Source organism: Panthera onca, chromosome B1, assembly GCF_046562875.1.
Source record: "Panthera onca isolate mPanOnc1 chromosome B1, mPanOnc1 haplotype 2, whole genome shotgun sequence".
In the NCBI taxonomy this organism is placed as follows: domain Eukaryota; kingdom Metazoa; phylum Chordata; class Mammalia; order Carnivora; family Felidae; genus Panthera; species Panthera onca.
Genome location: NC_138342.1, coordinates 145,639,796 through 145,658,618, shown reverse-complemented (window position 1 = coordinate 145,658,618; position 18,823 = coordinate 145,639,796). Strand labels below are relative to the sequence as shown.

At 39.5% G+C, this 18,823-nt stretch overlaps 1 protein-coding gene across 2 annotated transcripts in view; it reads left to right on the top strand.

Moving 5' to 3' along the window:
• SH3RF1 (SH3 domain containing ring finger 1) overlaps positions 1-18,823 on the top strand; it is a 181,080-nt gene that overhangs the window by 146,597 nt on the left and 15,660 nt on the right. For both annotated transcript variants that reach the window (XM_060653806.3, XM_078445624.2), the window contains exons 7-10: positions 8,016-8,185; positions 9,362-9,532; positions 11,973-12,232; positions 13,162-13,523. In XM_060653806.3, the coding sequence (XP_060509789.3) occupies positions 8,016-8,185; positions 9,362-9,532; positions 11,973-12,232; positions 13,162-13,523 (963 nt within the window). The remainder of the gene's footprint in view (positions 1-8,015; positions 8,186-9,361; positions 9,533-11,972; positions 12,233-13,161; positions 13,524-18,823) is intronic.

The following is an 18,823-nucleotide window of genomic DNA, read 5'->3' as shown; positions in this document are numbered from 1 at the left end:
ATCCCACCTCCTAACACCTGCAGTTTACATTGACACTTGCTAGGTGGAGGTGGATCTCTTTCATCTATTATCTCTGCTGATCTTACAGAAAAAATTAGAAAGCCTCTTTCCTACAGCCTTCAAAATGTTTAACAGTGATCAGTGGCCTGAAGGCATTAGAAGAGGTCTATAAAATGCTTTCCATTTTCATTAAAGTCCAGCCTGATTTCCTGAAGGCTTAACCTAAAATTTCTTTTTCATTTCTTTTGAGTTTCTAGAAGACTTCACTTATTTCCTACAAAGACAGGTTTATAGAAATACTGAGGAAACCAGGATCCCGAAGGCTAAATGGTTTACCTTGAGTCACATGGTGTGTCAATTCCAAATCTCTCCATTTATGATTCACCTTTTAGTAGGTTGTCTTCCACTGCAGTAGCTGCCGCTCTGGCTGCCTAAAGGTAACTGCTGTCTTGGAAGGCTCGCTCAGATTGTGTTGATTTTCCTTCTGAACACCTAGCATCCTACAGAGTCCAAACACTAATTGCTTTAAAACATCCTCACAAGAGAAATTAATAGGAGAAATGAAGGCAGCCAAGGGAGATAGACACAAAGAAGAACACTATGGAGAGAAAGTTAAAAGGGAAGAAACAAGCAAATTCAGCCTTAGAAAGCAGAAACACAATAGTGTAAATCCCTGTTTCCTGAACTTGCAGGCAATTGAACTACAAGGAACCAGCAATTGTGAGTCATCTCTCATCCAGTCCTGTGCCTTGGCTTATGCTTTCACACTCTTTCTTCCAGTGCTGAGTTGAATGAGAATAGAAAAGATCACTAAATCAGATCTCCCCAGTGGGCCCCACTCCCGTAAATTGCTTTACAGAGTCTCACTGGTTGTGATGCTCTTGGAGAAACAGTGTGGCCCGATGGTGGGGACACAGACCTAGGTTGGAAGCCCAGCTCAGTCACTTCTTTGTTTACATGACCATGAAAAGTTACTCAGCGTCTTTAAGCTTCAGTGTCCCTACCTGTAAAATGAAACAACTATTTTCTGCTTTGGAGAGTTAGCACCATGCCAAGACTATAGTAGGGGATGACTGTTATTGATCTCATTATTGGTCTCTATTGAGGACCCTTGCAAGGCAGGCCTGTGGCATGTGCCACTGGTTTGTTCTCAGAATGCCTTGGAGGGCCTGGTTTGTTGGGTTATGGTTTCTCTGCTCTCTGTACCAGGAATAGTGAGACTTCTAGGCAGCTGGTTTGTTTTTAGGTTGTGGATTTTATATATGCTGTAAAGATTATGTTTCCTTCTGCTAGAATGCTTGGAGCCAAATCTGTACCCCCCTCCAACAAAGACCTCACAACATATTAGTACATTAGTCAAGATGTTTGCTCCATCTAGTTTTATTGTCCTCATTTTCCTTTTGCCTCATTTTGCTTTGAAACAAGGTGGATATAAATAAATGTGGAGTTATTACCTAGCTTGACTTAGACATTAGAAAACTTTTTATAGAGTTAACCATGTTCTTGTATTTAAATGGAAGTTAATAATGTTCTGGTTATAGGTTAAAGTTGTATTTTTTTTTTTAAATGTTCCCAGAACGATTACAGCTTCTTTGATAGCACCACTGCTTGGTGCAGGAAAGGTTGTGCTGATTCTTCTGGGGAGAAGATGAAATTCATTTAACTTTTATTGATATGTGGTTTCCATGAGATTCTGTTAGCCCTGGGTGTTTTGACCAGAGCCAAGTTCCATAATCATCCTGCCCTCTCATCTCCAGAGAAGACTCTCTCCTTTCCCTCCTTCTCTTCTCACCCCAATACATACACAACCACTTGGTATTTCCCTTCCCAGATGACTACTTCACATGGAAAAATTATAACGTAATTTCTTAAGGGAAAAAGACTGCCTTTTCTGATCTTAGAAAAATTAATTAGTGGAAAAGACATAGAGCTGGCTGAATTTCATCCCTTATGGGCTCAAAATTTTACGGTGTAGTAAGTAAATGGCCAGTTGCTCTAAGCTGGAGGCAACTCTAGGGCAAATCAATGGGACGGGTCACAGGAGAGCATGAATATACAAAAATTAATTTACATTCAACCATTTCATCCTAGGATTATATAAGAAAGCCTGCATGTTAAGCAAGCGAAAGGTTTATTAAACAGTATGTCTACTGTGCCAATTCCATTTAATGAAAAACTAATTATAAACAGATCTGTCTGTCATCCCAGGAGATGTCTAGATCTCAAAGTCCCTGGTAGGTTGGCAGAAATGTTTTGGATTTAATATGTTAGGTTTAAATGAGAAAAAAAATCTCAGTAGCATGTACCCTCTGTATCTTACATTAATCATAGCAAGTATCTTATTTAAAATTTGAAATATTTTCTAAGACATAGAGCACCATCACAGCAATATTGTATGTAGCTTGGTAGAGAGAAAACTATGCTTTTCATGGTGTGGATTTATTAGGTAATAAATGCCAACACTAGAATAGGAAATGAAAATTATCTCTAGTATTTTTATTATGAATTGAGACTTTCTAATCTTTCATGCAGAATGAACTTAGGATCATACTGTCCTATACATTTCACATGTAACAGTTAAAATGTTAGATATCTAATATTAGGAGCAAAACTGGCATTACATCTATCTAATTCAGACATCAGGATGTTAATAGTAGTGAGGGCTTTTTCCACAACTAATTTTGGGAAGGGAGGAGGGTGAGGATCTATGTTAGTCTTGTATTTTCTGCACAAGGGCAGAAAAACTTTCAAATAAGTGATTAATAATCCCTGATCCTCTGTACCAGCTGAGAGGTGTTTAGCTGCAAGATGTCATGAATTAGGCAGGTCAATAAAAGCCAATACAGCCTGTGGCCAACTTATAAACAGATTGCATTCCAAAAATATGTAACCCTGACTAAAAAAATTGTACACATAACACACATAGTGTGTGTCTGTGTGTATATTTAAAGAAGCAAATTAAATGATGTCTGGTTCTCAGGATAGCCAATATGTAATTAGTCCATTGGAGCCCATGATGGAAGGCTCAGCAGGACTTACTGATCCACAGGATCAGGGACAGGCTCTGCAAAGAGGGGAATGAAACTACCATGTCAATAGTTTGAGAGGGACAAGTTGAGGCTTTGGAATTGGTATGAGTTCTGAAAATCAGGATTAGGGATAGAATATGGTCAGAATGTTCATAGCAACAACAGAAAAGGACTCCAGCATCTCAGGAACCAAGACCTCTTGATTCATATCATATTGTCCTAAGGGAAGTTGAAGCACAGAATGTTTTCTTATTTGTGAAATACTCATTGAGGGTCTGTTAACTTCTGTCTGCAGAGCTGGGTGACAGTAATACAAAGATGAGTAAGACAGTTTCTGACTTCATGGTCTCATGAATCATAACAACAGCTTCTATTTATTGAGCTTCTGCTGTGCTCCAGGGCACTGGGAAAGGCAGCTTTACCTAAACTATTTCTAATTACAACTCCATCTCACAGATTGGTATATTGAGGCATAGAGAGCTTATGTAATTGATACAAAGTCAGTTAACTAACATAAGTATCTCTTTTTACAAATCAAATGTAGAACAATAAATCTATAATTTATGAGGGAAATTCCATTCCTGGAGAGATTTTTAAAAATTACCAAATTCTTAATTACATCTTTCCCTTTAGACGTAATCATCTAAGCATCGATTTCTAGGATTTTTTAAATATATTTTTAAATTTTATTCCTTTTTCTTCATAGCTGTACGCACAACTGACTGGCTTAATTCCAATGAGCATCCAGTTGAGACTTAAGACTTAGGGACCTTCCATCTTTATCTTAATTTTATTGAATTCTGATACCACTAAGTTTTTTTGTTTTGTTTTTGTTTTTGTTTTTTGATCGCTGGTGTCAGTATTTCCACTTTTCTACTTCCTGCTTATTGTCATAAAATAAAACCAGCTAATCACATAATTGCACAAACACTGCTGTATGCAGGTGGTAATGCTGCTGAAATTGCTAACACTCCCGACTTGAGGAAGCATGATCATGCAGCAGCTTGAACTGTTCCTCCACCAGCCTGTCTACATGCGTCTGAGTTCAGTACTCAGGCTGTTTAGAGATGTTGATGTGTAGGGTTGAAGGTGGGTTGTTTGGAAATCAGGTGTGAGGAAAAAAAGGATGCTGGGATTGGGGGGGTATTACAGTGGGATTTTCCCAGGGGACCCAGAGATGCCCAGAGTCTATCCTGCCCATCACTTTTCTACTCTGGGAGGTAGAAATGTATATGAGGGAAATGCACACTTAAAGAACAGTTGGAAAGAAAATGAATCCTTTATTGTCAGTTGTACTTGTTGCCCAAACTCCAATGCAAAGCACTTTACTGGTAAGGTGGCCTGCAGCCCTTGGCCCAAGCTTAAGACCTAATGGATCTTGTCACCTGTCTTTAGCCAGACCCAGACCTAACCACTCTTTGGTTGTATGAAAGGACACAAAGAGGAAAGAGCACCAGAGAGGAAGGGTATCACACCCATGCACTTGAACTTTTCACTCACAATGCTCACTAGAATTGGGCTCATCTGGCCTAGAATCCAGTCCACTTGGAGAGGACACTTCTTTTCTGGTGCTCACTCTAACGTAAGAGGGAGATTGAGGACTGCCCTAAGACACTGGGCCGGGATTGGAATCTATGTTTATCTGCCCCCAAAGCCCATGCTTCTTCTACTGCTTTCAAGGTCAGTGGGTCAGGGAAACAGAGAACCTGGACATGGCAAAGTATGATCATTTCACATCAGCAGAACTGTTGTCCTGTTTTTACTGTTATTCAGAAATAGTAATTCTTGCCTCAGACCGTTACCACATACTACAAACAGAAGATCTGAATCTAAAGAAACATAAGGAGGATGCTCATTTTTAATGGATATCAGAATAACATCTAGTTTTCTACACCAGTATTTCTGCAGCCCAGCCTATAGCTATAGACAGCTTTACTTTGATAACATAGACGTGCTGCATTTCCATAAAATAAAACTACAAGTGATGAGTACTTTTCAAAGCTCCTATTAATTTAGCACGCAGTGTCTAGTGAAAATGACATTTAAGTGTGGTATTTGGTTCTGAACAGTATTAAGTTAACAAAATATTATTAGAAAAATGTGACCTATCCTTCTTGCAGGTCCATAGATGTTTTTTGCTGCTGGTGGAGAGTGCGCCTTGGCCTCTGGGGCCTGGGCTGGCCCGGACTGTGAAATAATAAGCAGGTCTCCAGGTCAGCTCTGGGTGAATGGAAGGCTGTGGTTTGCTCTGTAGAAATTTCAGGTCTTGCAGGATAGCAAACTGCCTGAAGCACAGCACACAGTGGATTACCTTTTGAACTTCCACATCACCAGATTATTTCAGTTTAAGTTGTTTATAAAGCAACCCACAGAACTTCCTAGTCTGTCACAGCCTTGGACTCACCAGAGCCCTATCATTTTACCAACCCCACAGGGTGGAACAACATCTAAGAGTCTGATTTTAATCAGACTTTCTCTCTTTGGTCTTTGTGTGCATATATCCCAAGTACACATGCACACACAAATGCCTATTTCCCCAAAGATATGTAGCCCAACACTGGGGGAAAATCTGCCCAATTTTATTAAGACAGTCTGTGTTCCAACAACAGAAAAAGAGAGAGAACTACACTTTCTCTCGAGCACAGCCTTTGGGGTCTTTCAGAATATGCTCTTGTAAGCTGTACCTCAAATGACTTCTGACTTAACTCTCCGTGAAAGGAATGTACATGAAACAGTAGTTTACTGTATTTTTTTAACTACAAGAGGTGACCTTATTTTACATTTTGTTAACAAAATGTGACGTGTTTTTGTCAGGTCTGTAGATGTTGTTTTGCCTTTTTCTTCTTAGGGTTAATTTAGTTCAGCCTCTGTTTGTTTGTTTGTTTATTAACATTTATTCATTTCTGAGACAGAGAGAGAGACAGAGCATGAATGGGGGAAGGTCAGAGAGAGAGGGAGACACAGAATCTGAAACAGGCTCCAGGCTCTGAGCTGTCAGCACAGAGCCCGACGTGGGGCTCGAACTCACGGACCGCGAGATCATGACCTGAGCCGAAGTCGGACGCCCAACCGACTGAGCCACCCAGGCGCCCCAGTACAGCCTCTTGTTTTAATAATGTTAAGCCATAACAGACCATTTTAATTTCCTTTCCTCTTGCAAATACAATTCTACTTAGAGTGTGAAATGGAGCTTTTTGGTTCTGTGCCTTGGGTAGTATTTTAAGTAATTTCTAGGAGCAGTTTGTGTTGGGCCCCGTGTTGAGCACATGCACTGGTCTCCCCATTTCCATAGCCACACTGTTTGGAAATCGGGTTTAGGAAGATTTAAGTGGAAATCGGTTGAGTGGTAATTTTACAGTCTGCATATATTATCCTGAGTACAGTCTAGACTTGTTATCCTGCCCGACAAGCCACTGATGTGTTGTGATTACCAGTGAACTGCCCAGGTCACATGTACTGAGTGTTTTACCAGGATTATCTTTGTTTCTCTCTACTTTGTCACTGGGAGGAGACCTAGTGGAATGAATGCTTGACCTTCTACTGGTTAAAGGTTTTGAAGAATCTAAGCCCCAGTACAGGCAATTCCAGAGTTGTAACAAATCTTAAGGCTGCCTGCCATGTTTTGCATGGATGATGTGAGCAACATTTCATGCAGTTCTAACTTTTTGAACTGCCCTCTGCCTTGTCCAGGTTAGCACTCTGTAAGCAGCGCTGCGCCTCATTTATTTCTGCACTGAATGTTCTACAACACCTTCAGCTTCGGTACGGGAAAAATCCTTCCTGAAAGTCACTTCAGCAAAAAATTAAATTACAATGTGTGAAACAGTTGCAACATATGTCAGGAATTCTGAAATTTTTTCTGCGTAGTTTATTGTGTTTCCAGAACTGTGTACATTAATCAGCTAATCCGCAGATGAAGGAAGCAAATGTTGATGAGATGTGAATTTTTATTTAAAAAAATAGAAACAAAGTGACTGTTGTGAACGATGTTTAGAAATCATTGGATTTTTTGTGTTTATACACTGATATGTAGAAGCCATTTATGCTTTCCTAGGTGCATTCTTTAGTCTCCTTATTTCTCTTTTAATTCAGTTTTTACATCTAGTGGTTCAAAGATTTGGGGAGGGCGAGGTGGGGGTTCAGGCAAGTCTTTGTGTGCCTGTTTTCCCAGGAGTTTCAGTATACAGACCCTAAAGAATCATCTGGGGTTTATAGATCAGAAAGTAACAATTGCTCCATTGATTTTCAAAAGGCATGGAATCCTGTAGGCAGAACCCCATTAGTCTGTGCCCATAAAGGAACCAGCAGCTTTTCACTGGTTTACTTGTTAAAGATTACCAGGCTTGATAGTACTAAATTTCAAAAGCTGACAAAGTTAAGAAAAGAATAAGCGAAAGTAGCAACAATTTCCCAGTGATTGTGGCTTGCTATTGTTTGGGCTGTTTGGAAACCAGGCATCAAAGGAAATTTTCTTCTGAGGGAATGGTTTGAGATATAGTGCAGCTCAATTGTTTTGTGTTGTGTTTAAGTTTCAAGTTACAGAAACAATCACAGATTACGTCTTAGCAAGCAGTGTGACATTATAGCTGCCCTCTTCAAAGGTGTTTGGATTCTTATCCAAGTCTATACTTAAAAATGCCATTAATCTTAAAATTACATGCAGTTGTTCCTTTTTTTTTTTTTTTCTTTCCCTCTTTCCAAGTGTCATTACGTACCTGTTTGCTGAAAAAGTTGCTGTGGCTCTAAGATCTTAAAGCAGAACAAGAGATGAGTTTTTTTGTTGTTTTTTTTTTTAAAGGAGGCTTTCATACAAAGTAGCCTGCTGGTTCTGCTCCCTGTGGATTCCATTAAAGTCTTTTCCTATGGATTCCTGATTCCTTTTCCCTCCCACCTTCCATGAAAGATGTAAATAAATAATTCATTATTATTGTCTTTCTTTTTCTCCCTCTCTTCTCTTTCTTCTCTCTCTCTGTCTTCTCATACCAGACTATGAATCCTCCTCTTCCCCCACCCCCTCTACTGGCCTCCACACCTCCAGGCGCTGCTGCTGCTGCTGCTGCTGCTGCTGCTGCTGCTGCTGCTGCAATGGGACCGAGACCCACAGTGGGACCCACTGACCAGATTGCACATTTACGGCCTCAGACTCGCCCCAGTGTGTAAGTGAGGGTGTCATTTATTACTGCTTTAAAGTTTATTTCAAACTAAGCCCAAACAGCAGAGGTAGAGAAACACCTTTCTGATATGAGCTGGTGACAGGCTTATGGCTCACCAAAGTGGTTTGTGTTCTGCAAACTTACACCCAGTCATGCATATAATTAGGAAACTGCTGAAACCAAATGGGCCCAATACATGAGCTCAGTAGGCAGCCATCCTGCTGAGTGGAGGCCTTTTGCAGTCTAGGGAAACATAGTGTTTGCTTCTTCATAATATTATATGCACATAGTGCCGTCTTTTTGTACAATTCCTGTTTGAGCTTTTGGTCTCCATTTTCATTCCTTACATTAGGATACTAAGGAACAGGAAGGCATTTTCCACACAAATCAGATCTAGTGCAAATATGCATTGGAAAAGCTATAAGGCCCAACCATAAGTATCCAGAAAAATCTAATTGTCTTGTTAACATTTACCAATGGCAGAATACAGCTAGATTTTTTGGCTCCTACATTACGTGATTTTATACATGGAACAGTTTAGAACCCTGGCAAAAACTATTGGTTAGCGTTACCTGCCTGGTTTCCATATGTTGGTGGCACAGTCACCTTGCACTGTGGGGTGGTTTTGCACTCTCTATGACCTGGACTTTTTTTTCCCTTTTGACTTTTTCAAATTCAGTATTTTTCCTGGCTGAGCATACAAAAGCAGGTGCAACCCAAGCCTCTAGGTTCAGCTTGTGTGTGGAAAGCAGCATATCGTGCCTCCTAGCAGGATTTCGTGCCATATGTCCTCATGTGGGGCTACTTCCCACGTCTTACCAGTGCTGTTTGAAGAGCTCAAGTTTCCCAGTGGGTCCCTAAACCCCAGCAGCAGGTTAGGCACTTTGGGAAGTGGCATTAATTCTTTCACACCCTGAGAATACCATTTGGTGGGATAGTCACCTTCACACTGGGGGGACCAGGTGGGCAGTTCTTAATCAGGAAGGCCTCTGTCTTTCAAATGTAGGCAGCAAAACCTCTTTCAATGGACAGTTACCAATGCTACTTACAGGCTAAGTATTATATTTTCTGTTTATATCTGTACAAAATATTCAAGACTTTGTACCAAGGAAGAGTTTTTGAGCATGCCAGGGTTTGTCTGTTACTCAGCCTGAAATCAAATATTCTTTTCTATTCTAGGTATGTTGCTATATATCCATACACTCCCCGGAAAGAGGATGAGCTGGAGCTGAGAAAAGGGGAGATGTTTTTAGTATTTGAACGTTGCCAAGATGGCTGGTTCAAAGGGACATCGATGCATACCAGCAAGATAGGGGTTTTCCCTGGCAATTATGTGGCACCAGTCACAAGGTATGGTTCTGAGTAAATGGCTTACTAAGTTCTAGACAGAGAAGCTTTGTTTTTTTCCATGGTTTTCAGCCTATCCAAGTTTCCTTCTCACACTATAATTATTGCCTGTTACCTAGCCAACATTTTAAAAACTCCTATCCATATTTGCTGAAGTCTCTTCTACTCAAATTCTTAGCTTACTTTTCACATGGGTATATGTGAAATTGTAGGTTTCTACCAATAAATGTACTGGGGTTTAAGTTATTTGTTTTAAGTTGTATGTGAGAAGATCCAACCATTTTCGGTATTTTTCTGTTCAAAAGTAAAAAATATCATGTTTAGTATAAACAAAAGCTATATTATTAACACTTACATGTTTACATAAGGCTTACTATATGCCAGGCAGGCAGATTTCTAAATGGATGACTCATATTAATTCTGAGTCCTTAAATAACTCATCGATATAGTCACTATTATTATCCCCACTTAATAGATGAGAAAATGGAGGCTTGGAGAGGTTAAATAACTTGTCTTTGATCACACAGTGAAGAAGTGCTTAAGCCTATGCGTCTGGCTCTGTATTTATTCCAATAGCGTGGGGTTTACCTCGGAAGTCCAACAATAATTTCTATAATATAGTCCGAAATAAAATTCCTGAAATACAACATTGATCCTTCATCCTTCTCAATTAAGGGTGATTTTGCTCCTGAAGAGAATTTGGCAATGTCTGAACACAGTTCTGATTGTTGCTGTGGAGGACGTGGGAGGAGGTTGCTACTGGCATGTAGTGCATAGAAGCCAAGGATGCTGCTAACTGTCCTGTATTACACAGCACAGCCCCCTGCTGAAAGGAATTATCTGACCCAGGATGTCCCTGAGGTTGAAAAGCCCTGTTATAGGATACTAGGAAGTAAGAGCTTTAATTATACAAAATTTTCTTTCTTTTTTCAAAATTTTCTTTATTTAAAGGTAGTCTACCTTCTGGTCACTAAGGAAAGTAGCCTTAGAAACTGAATGGAAGGACCTTTAATGGCATTGAGGGAGCCCCAGTTTTAGCCACTGGGCTTTTAATAAATGCTCTAGGTTTAACTGTGTTAAATCATTCCTCAAACACCCTGATTTTAAATAAATGGCTTAATGAACTGACATGTTTGTCAGCTGTTGGCCTTGATTTATAGGTTGGCCAGCAGCCTAATCAAATGAAAATCACTATTGTTGCAGATGGTGACAGAATGTTAGCTTTAATTTGACTTGCAGATTTTTAATCAATATAAACCTTCTTTTCTGTATATGTTAAAATCTACATTCAGGATCCAGAAAATGGCAGATAGACCTTCCCTGGCGAGGAAAAAAACAAACAATAAACCACCACCACCACAACAACTAAAGGAAATAAAACAAACCAAACCACAAAAAAAGACTAAATTAATGAAGGAAAGCAGTTTCATAACATTCAAAAACAAATTATTAACAGTCTCTGAAGAGATGCAATAAATTCTCTGTTATTTATCGTAGTAAATAAGGATGTTTGAGTTAATGAAGTTTTCTACTTAGTACAAAGTTACTATGTGTAGAATTGTTATTTAAACGAATTTAGAATATTAAAAAAATACATTATACAAAACTACATTGAACTAATTTAATTTAACTCAACCTGTAAATGTTTGTTTAGAGCTGGCTGTATCCTGATAACTGGAGGAATGTGGAAGAACCATTTCACACTGGGCCTACTTTCAAGGAACTTTTACTGAATCAGGAGTATTTAATACAGAATTTACATATTAAAAATGACATATTTTGTAATCAAGGGCTGTAGAAGGAAGAAATTCACATGAAACAATAGAATCATACATAAGGTCTTAAGCCTAAGCCTTAGGCAAGGCTTCTTAAAAGGACAGGATTTGTGGACCTTGAAACATACATGAGATTAAGACAGGTCAAGAGTAGCCAGAGAGAACATTCTAAGAGTGTGTGCATGTGTGTATGTGCACACACATGCACGTACACAGGCACTTCTGTGATGTAGAACTAGGAACAAGCAGGGAGAAGGGCAAAAACCATGAGCAAAGCTATGCAAATGTAACAAAACTGCTAATGTTACTAGCAGCAATAACAAACAAATCAGCTTCTTTGAGAGCTAAAGCAGAAGAATCCAGGACCTTATAGGCAAGAGGTGTTGGGCCTTGATCTGGAAAGCCGAACCCAGTAACTGAATATTCTGAATATTATACAAGCGTGCAATGTATAATTTTCTATGACTAAGAATGTATTTCAAGACCTTTCTCTCCCTCAGGGCCATCTTTACTTTGAATTTGTGATTCTTACATCTTCTAAAAATTATTCCATTCATTCTTTAAAATGTTCTGTTTTAACGCCCTGAGTCATTTTTCTTGCATTTAATTGTTCTCTCTCCCATTTTGCTGATGGATTGGGCTTTTTGTCTGTGTTTCTGTCTTGGCAGGGCCGTGACAAATGCTTCCCAAGCTAAAGTCCCTATGTCTACTGCTGGTCAGACCAGTCGAGGGGTGACTATGGTCAGTCCTTCCACTGCAGGAGGGCCTGCCCAGAAGCTCCAGGGAAATGGTATGGCTGGGAGTCCCAGTGTTGTCCCCACAGCCGTTGTGTCAGCCGCTCATATCCAGACAAGTCCTCAGGCCAAGGTCTTGTTGCACATGACTGGGCAGATGACAGTTAACCAGGCCCGTAATGCTGTGAGGACAGGTAAGGAGGAGACCAGACTGAAAAGTATCAGGAAGAGGGTTGCTTGCCTAGTACCAGATCCCTTATAACAGATGTTGAGAAGAGCAGATGTAATATTAAAGTCATGAATAACATTAGGAATTAGAAGCAGGCACAGTCTAGTCAGTGGCACACTTCACATCTGCTTATTTTGGCTAAGCCTGTCCCCCACATGAATTCAAGCCTGATCTACAGATTGAAAATCTGAAAGAAATTAGGCTGATCCTGAGAATGTCAATAAGACTTGGAAATATGGCTTCTGCATTCAAGACCATATGAACTCAAATCTCCCTGATGCCAGCCGCGTGACCACTGCATCATACTCCATGAACTAGTGTGCTGATGATTTCTGATGAACCTAATTCCAAGTTTGTTTTAAACCCAATGGGATCTTAAATACTTTTCTTCTTCTTATAGCACTGAAAACCTACCAAGAGTCTTGGGTAACGGTGATAGGGTAAACTTGTAAATTCTGTCAGAAAAACCAAAAGATGGAAGATGATTAATAAGAAAAGGAAGAATAATTTTATTTACTTGTTTGTTTGTTTGTTTTAAGAAAATGGAGAATAATTTTCAAAAGGCTTGGAGGCCAACCTAATCTGACACTGTAGAGTACCATCAAAGACCGGCTGTGTCCATAAATCTGTGGAAAGACTTTTTAACTGAACAGCCTGGGGTTATCGCTAAGCTTCCAGGCTCTCAGTGGACTCAAGGGCTGATCTGGAAGTAAAACAGTGTCTAAGGACCCAGCTAAGATTAAGTGCTTTTAAACCACTGTGCATCCATTACTTCTTATAAAAGTGCAATAGCAACCTTTCATTATGGTCTGATGCAGTGAAATGACTCATGGTTTGGTGAGTAGCATTTATTAGAAGGTCAAATTTTGCTGTTTTCTCTCCCATCACTACTAGTTGCAGCACATAACCAAGAACGCCCTACAGCAGCGGTGACGCCCATCCAGGTACAGAACACTGCCTGCCTGGGCCCTGCATCTGTGGGCCTGCCTCATCATCCCTTGGCCTCCCCACAACTTCCACCTCCAATGGCAGGCCCTGCCACCCACGTAGCTGCCATCAATATGGGTCGAGTCAATGCCCCCCTGGCTTGTGCTGCGACTGCTTCACTGACCTCTCCGAGCATCACCACCGCCTCTCTGGAGACTGAGCCCAGTGGTCGGACAGTGACCATTCTTCCTGGACTTCCCACCTCTCCTGACAGCGCATCATTGACTTGTGGGAACAGTTCAGCAACCAAGCCAGATAAAGATAGTAAAGTAAGACCAACGTCCTGTTCCCCTGCTTTATGTTGTGTCCCATCCTAACTAATGAAAGGACTCGTTGTTGAACAATGAGTCCTTCAAGTGCTCACCATGTGTGAGACACTGCGCCCATTGCTAGATTCATGTTTCTCTGCGTTGAAACACCCACTAAGTTGCAAGCCTAATATTGGATGTTTAGGGAGACCACAGTGAATAAGACTAAGTCACTTTTGTGCAGCTTACATCTTATGGAGGAGTTTCTTTTCTCCTTTAGTTACTCATTCTTTCATCATTGTGCTGTCCTTAATTCTTCCTGTTCAGTCAGTTCTGCAAAAAAATATTTAATATACAAAGCAGTTGAAATTATTGATCAAAAAATGTTATTTGTGGATTTATTTTTCCTACAGCATATTAGATTATAATCAGCATGGATAGTTTTTCTCTTGACGTGAAATAAGGGTGAAAAGCTATTTTCTAAATCCATAGATGTTTAAAAAAGCTCTCATTTGGGGCTGAATTTCAAAGAAAATATAAATGGAAAGCTGTGTTTGAAAGACTAACCTATGGTTGGGTTTGGAGACAGGTGGTTGGAGGCAAAGGAAATTGATGGTGATTGAATGTGAACAGAAATGTAAGAGGGATAACAAAGTCTGGATAATTGTATTATAATCAGATGAAGTGACAACCTGAGGAAAATATTGTATTTTCTTCAGTATTTCATGCATGTTCTCCTAAAGCTCTAGCCAGGTTCTGGGAAACTCTAGGCTAATCATAAACTCTGAGCCACCTGGTTCAGTGGTATTGTATGTCGCTCTATTTAAATGGTTAGGTAAGCCTGTAAATAGGAGTTTATAAGGAAATAAACTTTACAGCCTACTAAAAAGTTAATATTTAATTGTTAGGTTAACATGAACGTTTTTGAAAAAGATTGGTATCTGTTCAGTGTTTATAATTAACTACATTAAACTTGTACTCAAGCTGACATGTTCAACTTTGTCAAGATCTTTAAAGAATTGTTTTGTACTTTAGAATTTAAGGTTTTAGGACAGTGTGTCTCAGGGCCCTTGTCACTAACAGACTCTTCAGCTTCTGCCCTCCCAGGAAAGAATTCATTAAATCTGAGCCTTGAAAGGGACCTGTGCCAGAGAGAATAAGGGCTCCCCAAAGACATCCATAACTTAATCCCTGAATTTTGAGAATGTGTTTTCTTCTGTGGCAAATGGGATTTTATACATATGATTAAATTAAAGGTTTAATTGAGATGAGGGGATTATTCTACATTATCTGGGTGAGCCCCATAAAATCACATGGATCTTACTGAAAGGGAGGCAGGGGGATCAGGTCCAGAAGAAATGTGGCATCAGAAGCAGAGATCAGTGATTCAGGGAGGGAGCCACAAGCCAAAAAATGCAAGAAGCTTCTAGAATCTGGAAAAGGCAAGGAAACAGATTCTTCACTAGGGCTTCTGTAAGGGATGCAGCCCTACTGACACCTTAATTTTAAGACTTGATTTTTACCACAAAGCTTATGGTAATTCGTTATAGCAGCAACTAATACAGGACCTAATGGGCTATTCTGCTGAGTTCCTATCCTTGACAAATGGCCACTGGTCTCTGTTTGGACTCCTTATTTGACCTTGAGTATCCTAGCTCCAAAGTGTGCCATGCCATTCTCTTTATTTTGAGGAGCTACATAGAAAGTGTTGATCTCCTTTCTATATGATGCCTTGACTTATTTAAGAATTATCTTATTTTTTTAGGGCTACATTCCTGAAGTTTTTGTCACTGTTACTTATGTCACAGATTATAAATTTTCCTTCCTAAATCTACTACCTCATTTAGTGTTCCGGATCCACCAGGGAGACTTCTCCTGGTTGATATAAAATCAATAATTCCATAATTAACATAATTCAAGTGTCATTTAGTCTATACTCCTCCATCATGTCTATAAGGATATCATGGGAGAACTTATGAGATGCCTGTCAAAATCCAGAGGTCTTTTGCATTCTCCCATCCTAACTATTCCCCAGTCTCCCCATCATTTCAGCTGTTACTCATGTTAGCAAGGGTCTCCTAGAGGAGTCTCTTCCTCAGTGTCAGAGACTTCCTCAGGAGTCTCTTCCTCAGTGTTCCTTTCATTTGATACACTGTTCTAGAATTTTCCAGTCAGTTGGCAAAGAACAGTGTTGTATTCTTTTTGAAAATTAGGATTACACATGCCCTTCTTGACCTTTTGAGTTGACCTGATCTCAGGCTCATCAGGATCTGTCAAAGATAATTTGCATTTTCTGAAAAGAACAGTTGCATTTCAGCTGTGAATTTTCTCTGTATGCTGGGGTGATTCATCCTGGCACATAATTATTAAATCTCTAAACCCCAATATCTACACTCATTTCCCTCCTGTCAGCATTTGTTCTTTCTAGTCTGAAGATTATCCTTCTCTTTCTTCATACCTTCTGAGAACCACCATCCATCTCAAACAGCAGGTCTATATTTTTCCTCTTCTTGTTTCAAACATAACTTTAAGGTTATCCACCACCCCCCCCCCCTTTTTCTTCAAGTTTAAGCTGTTATGGGCCATGATATGTTCTTTCTTATGGTCGCTTCTCTTGATCTTTTTGTACTGAGTCCTTTAAAAATTTGAGCCCATTAGTCTGCTCTCTGGGAGATCACACTAGTGCCTTTAGATGTCTCCATATTTTCATCTGCTCAGATAATTTACAGTTGTATGGTTAGAATATCATTCTGGAGAGCCTGCCCATTGCTCTTGAAGTATCTTTCCTTTTGAGTTTCAGGTCATGCATATATTTTCTCTGAACTTTTAAAATCAGTTCTTTTAAACTTTAGAGTTCAAATCTGACTATAGCCAACTTCTCTTTGGGTGCTTACTTCGAAGTTTTCAATATTTCTGTCCACCATCCGAACCACTCCACTCCCTACCTGGTCTCTACTGTTCCCCCAGTTGATCAGAATTAGATCCAATGTGAGATTAAATTGTGAACAATTCAAGAAAAATGTCTATCAGAGATTCTAAGTTTATAGAGATCCTAGTTTTTGTTGAGACTTCCAACAACTATCTAGGTATTTGACAATTCCCTTGTTATCTCCATCTTCTTTCATCATTTTGTGATCAGCATCATCCATTTACTTAAACTCTTTAGATAGTGTGTGGTATATCTGCCAAACGATAGCTTGTCGATTTCCCTGTCCTTTTCTCTATGTGTAAATCGTCTGCAGTGAGCTACCTACCACTGATGTTCCACAGAGACATACAACTTTTTGATGTGCACACAGGACTATTGCAGCCCCTCTCCTAACTGAGTTATTCCTTTTGAACAGTATTTTATTTGGAAGTCTTATCTCACAAAGTCTCAGAAGTGTGATTTTGTCCTTGACTTAAAAAAAAAGGGGGGGGGGGGTTCCCCTCTGGCTCATTTTTGTCTGGTAACTGCATTCTGTGGTTTGATAAATAAGCATCTGAAACTCTATAATATATTTCCAAACATCATCTCAGTTACTTCTTGTTTGAAATCCTGGGCCTTTCTGTCATTGTTATTCTTCTTTCTATGAGATCCCTTATGTCTTCTACAGTTATCAGTTTAACAGCTTTATCTGAACATTTTTCTAACTTCATATTCAGTTTAAAGGCTTCATTATTTGAGTAGCTAGTCTCCAGGCAGATGTGTTTCCTAATCCTTATGAGATGCTCATGTGTATGTATGTATACATGCACACACACACAATGTTTTGTGTTTTCTTATTATAAAATTGTTAAAAAAAAATACATATTTATTTAAAAGTGAGAGAAAGTCTAAATATCCAAATAGAAGACCTAAGTATGATCTAAGATTTCAAAGGTAGCCATTAATACTATGGTGTATATATGCTTTTTCCCCCTCATATACCAAAATACAGTAAATATTATTTTGGTATATTAAGCTTTTATCCAGAAAATAAAATCTTTTTTTCCAGCACCAATTATTGGTTGTTCTTATATTCTCTAAGTTTTGTTAGAAAATATACCGACACATACTAAAAATTCTAAGAGTTTGAGTAAAAACATATTCAAATCAGGCAGCACCCACTCTATCAAGGAACCAGGGGCAAAAATTATGTAAAGGACACACAAAGCAGAGCAAGGAAGTTATTTGACTGGCTGTAATTTAAGTGGTTGCCTTATTTGGGGAAAGCCCAGTTGGCTGTTTGTGATTGGTTGTCCTTATAGGTTTTGATGTCCTTATAGGTTTTGAGGTATTTACAGGCTTAGGGTTTGGTTTGCTAAGGGAGCTGCTAGGGCTTTAGAATCACCTCAGTCCTAATGGCCTCTAATTAAATCTCTAATGGTTTAATTAATTTTACAATTTTAACCATCACATAGTAAAAGAGAAGAAACCATCTCTGAAGCACCACTTTATACCCCCACATGCTTCTATTTCCTTCCCCTACCTTCATAGTATAAGTTTTCTCTGACATATTCATTTATTTCTTTTACCAATTAGCAGAAGTAGGTATTGGTTCTCATGCCCTTTCCCATATTCTGGATTTGTTCCTAAGAGGTGACATTTCTACATGCGGGCCACAAAAAGGTCAACATTTAGTACCACAAACATCCCACCCCCAAAGTCCTACTGACTCCTTTCCTTAAGGAGCCAAGCACAGGTCTTCAAACAATTCGCTGTTTGAGGACCTTTGCTCTTATTCTTGGTTTTTTTAAGCAGAGGGTCCATCCAGTTTTTATTTTAATTTTTATTAAGTTTTTTTTATTTTGCGAGTGAGAGAAGGGGAGAGGGAGAATCCTAAGCAGGATCTGCGCTGCCAGTGCAGAGCCTGAGGCAGGCTCGATCTCAGGAAGAGAGATCATGACCTGAGATGAAATCAAGAGTTGGATACTTAACCAAGTGAGCCACCTAGGCATCCCCATCTAGTTTTTCAATGCCCATTTTTGGGGCATCTGGCTGGTTCAGTCAGAAGAGCATGTGACTCTTGATCTCAGGATTGTAAGTTGGAGCCCCATGTTGGGTATAGAGATTACTTAAAAATAAAATCTTGGGGCCCCTGGGTGGCTCAGTCAGTTAGGCATCCGACTTCAGCTCAGGTCACGATCTCACAGTTCGTGAGTTCGAGCCCCGCGTCGGCCTCTGTGCTGACAGCTCAGAAGCCTAGAGCCTGCTTCGGATTCTGTGTCTCCCTCGCTCTCTGCCCCTCCCCCACTCACGCTTTGTCTCCCTCCATCTCTCAAAAATGAATAAACGTTAAAAAAATTTTTTTTTAAATAAAATAAAATAAAATCTTAAAAAAATAATAAATAAATAAATA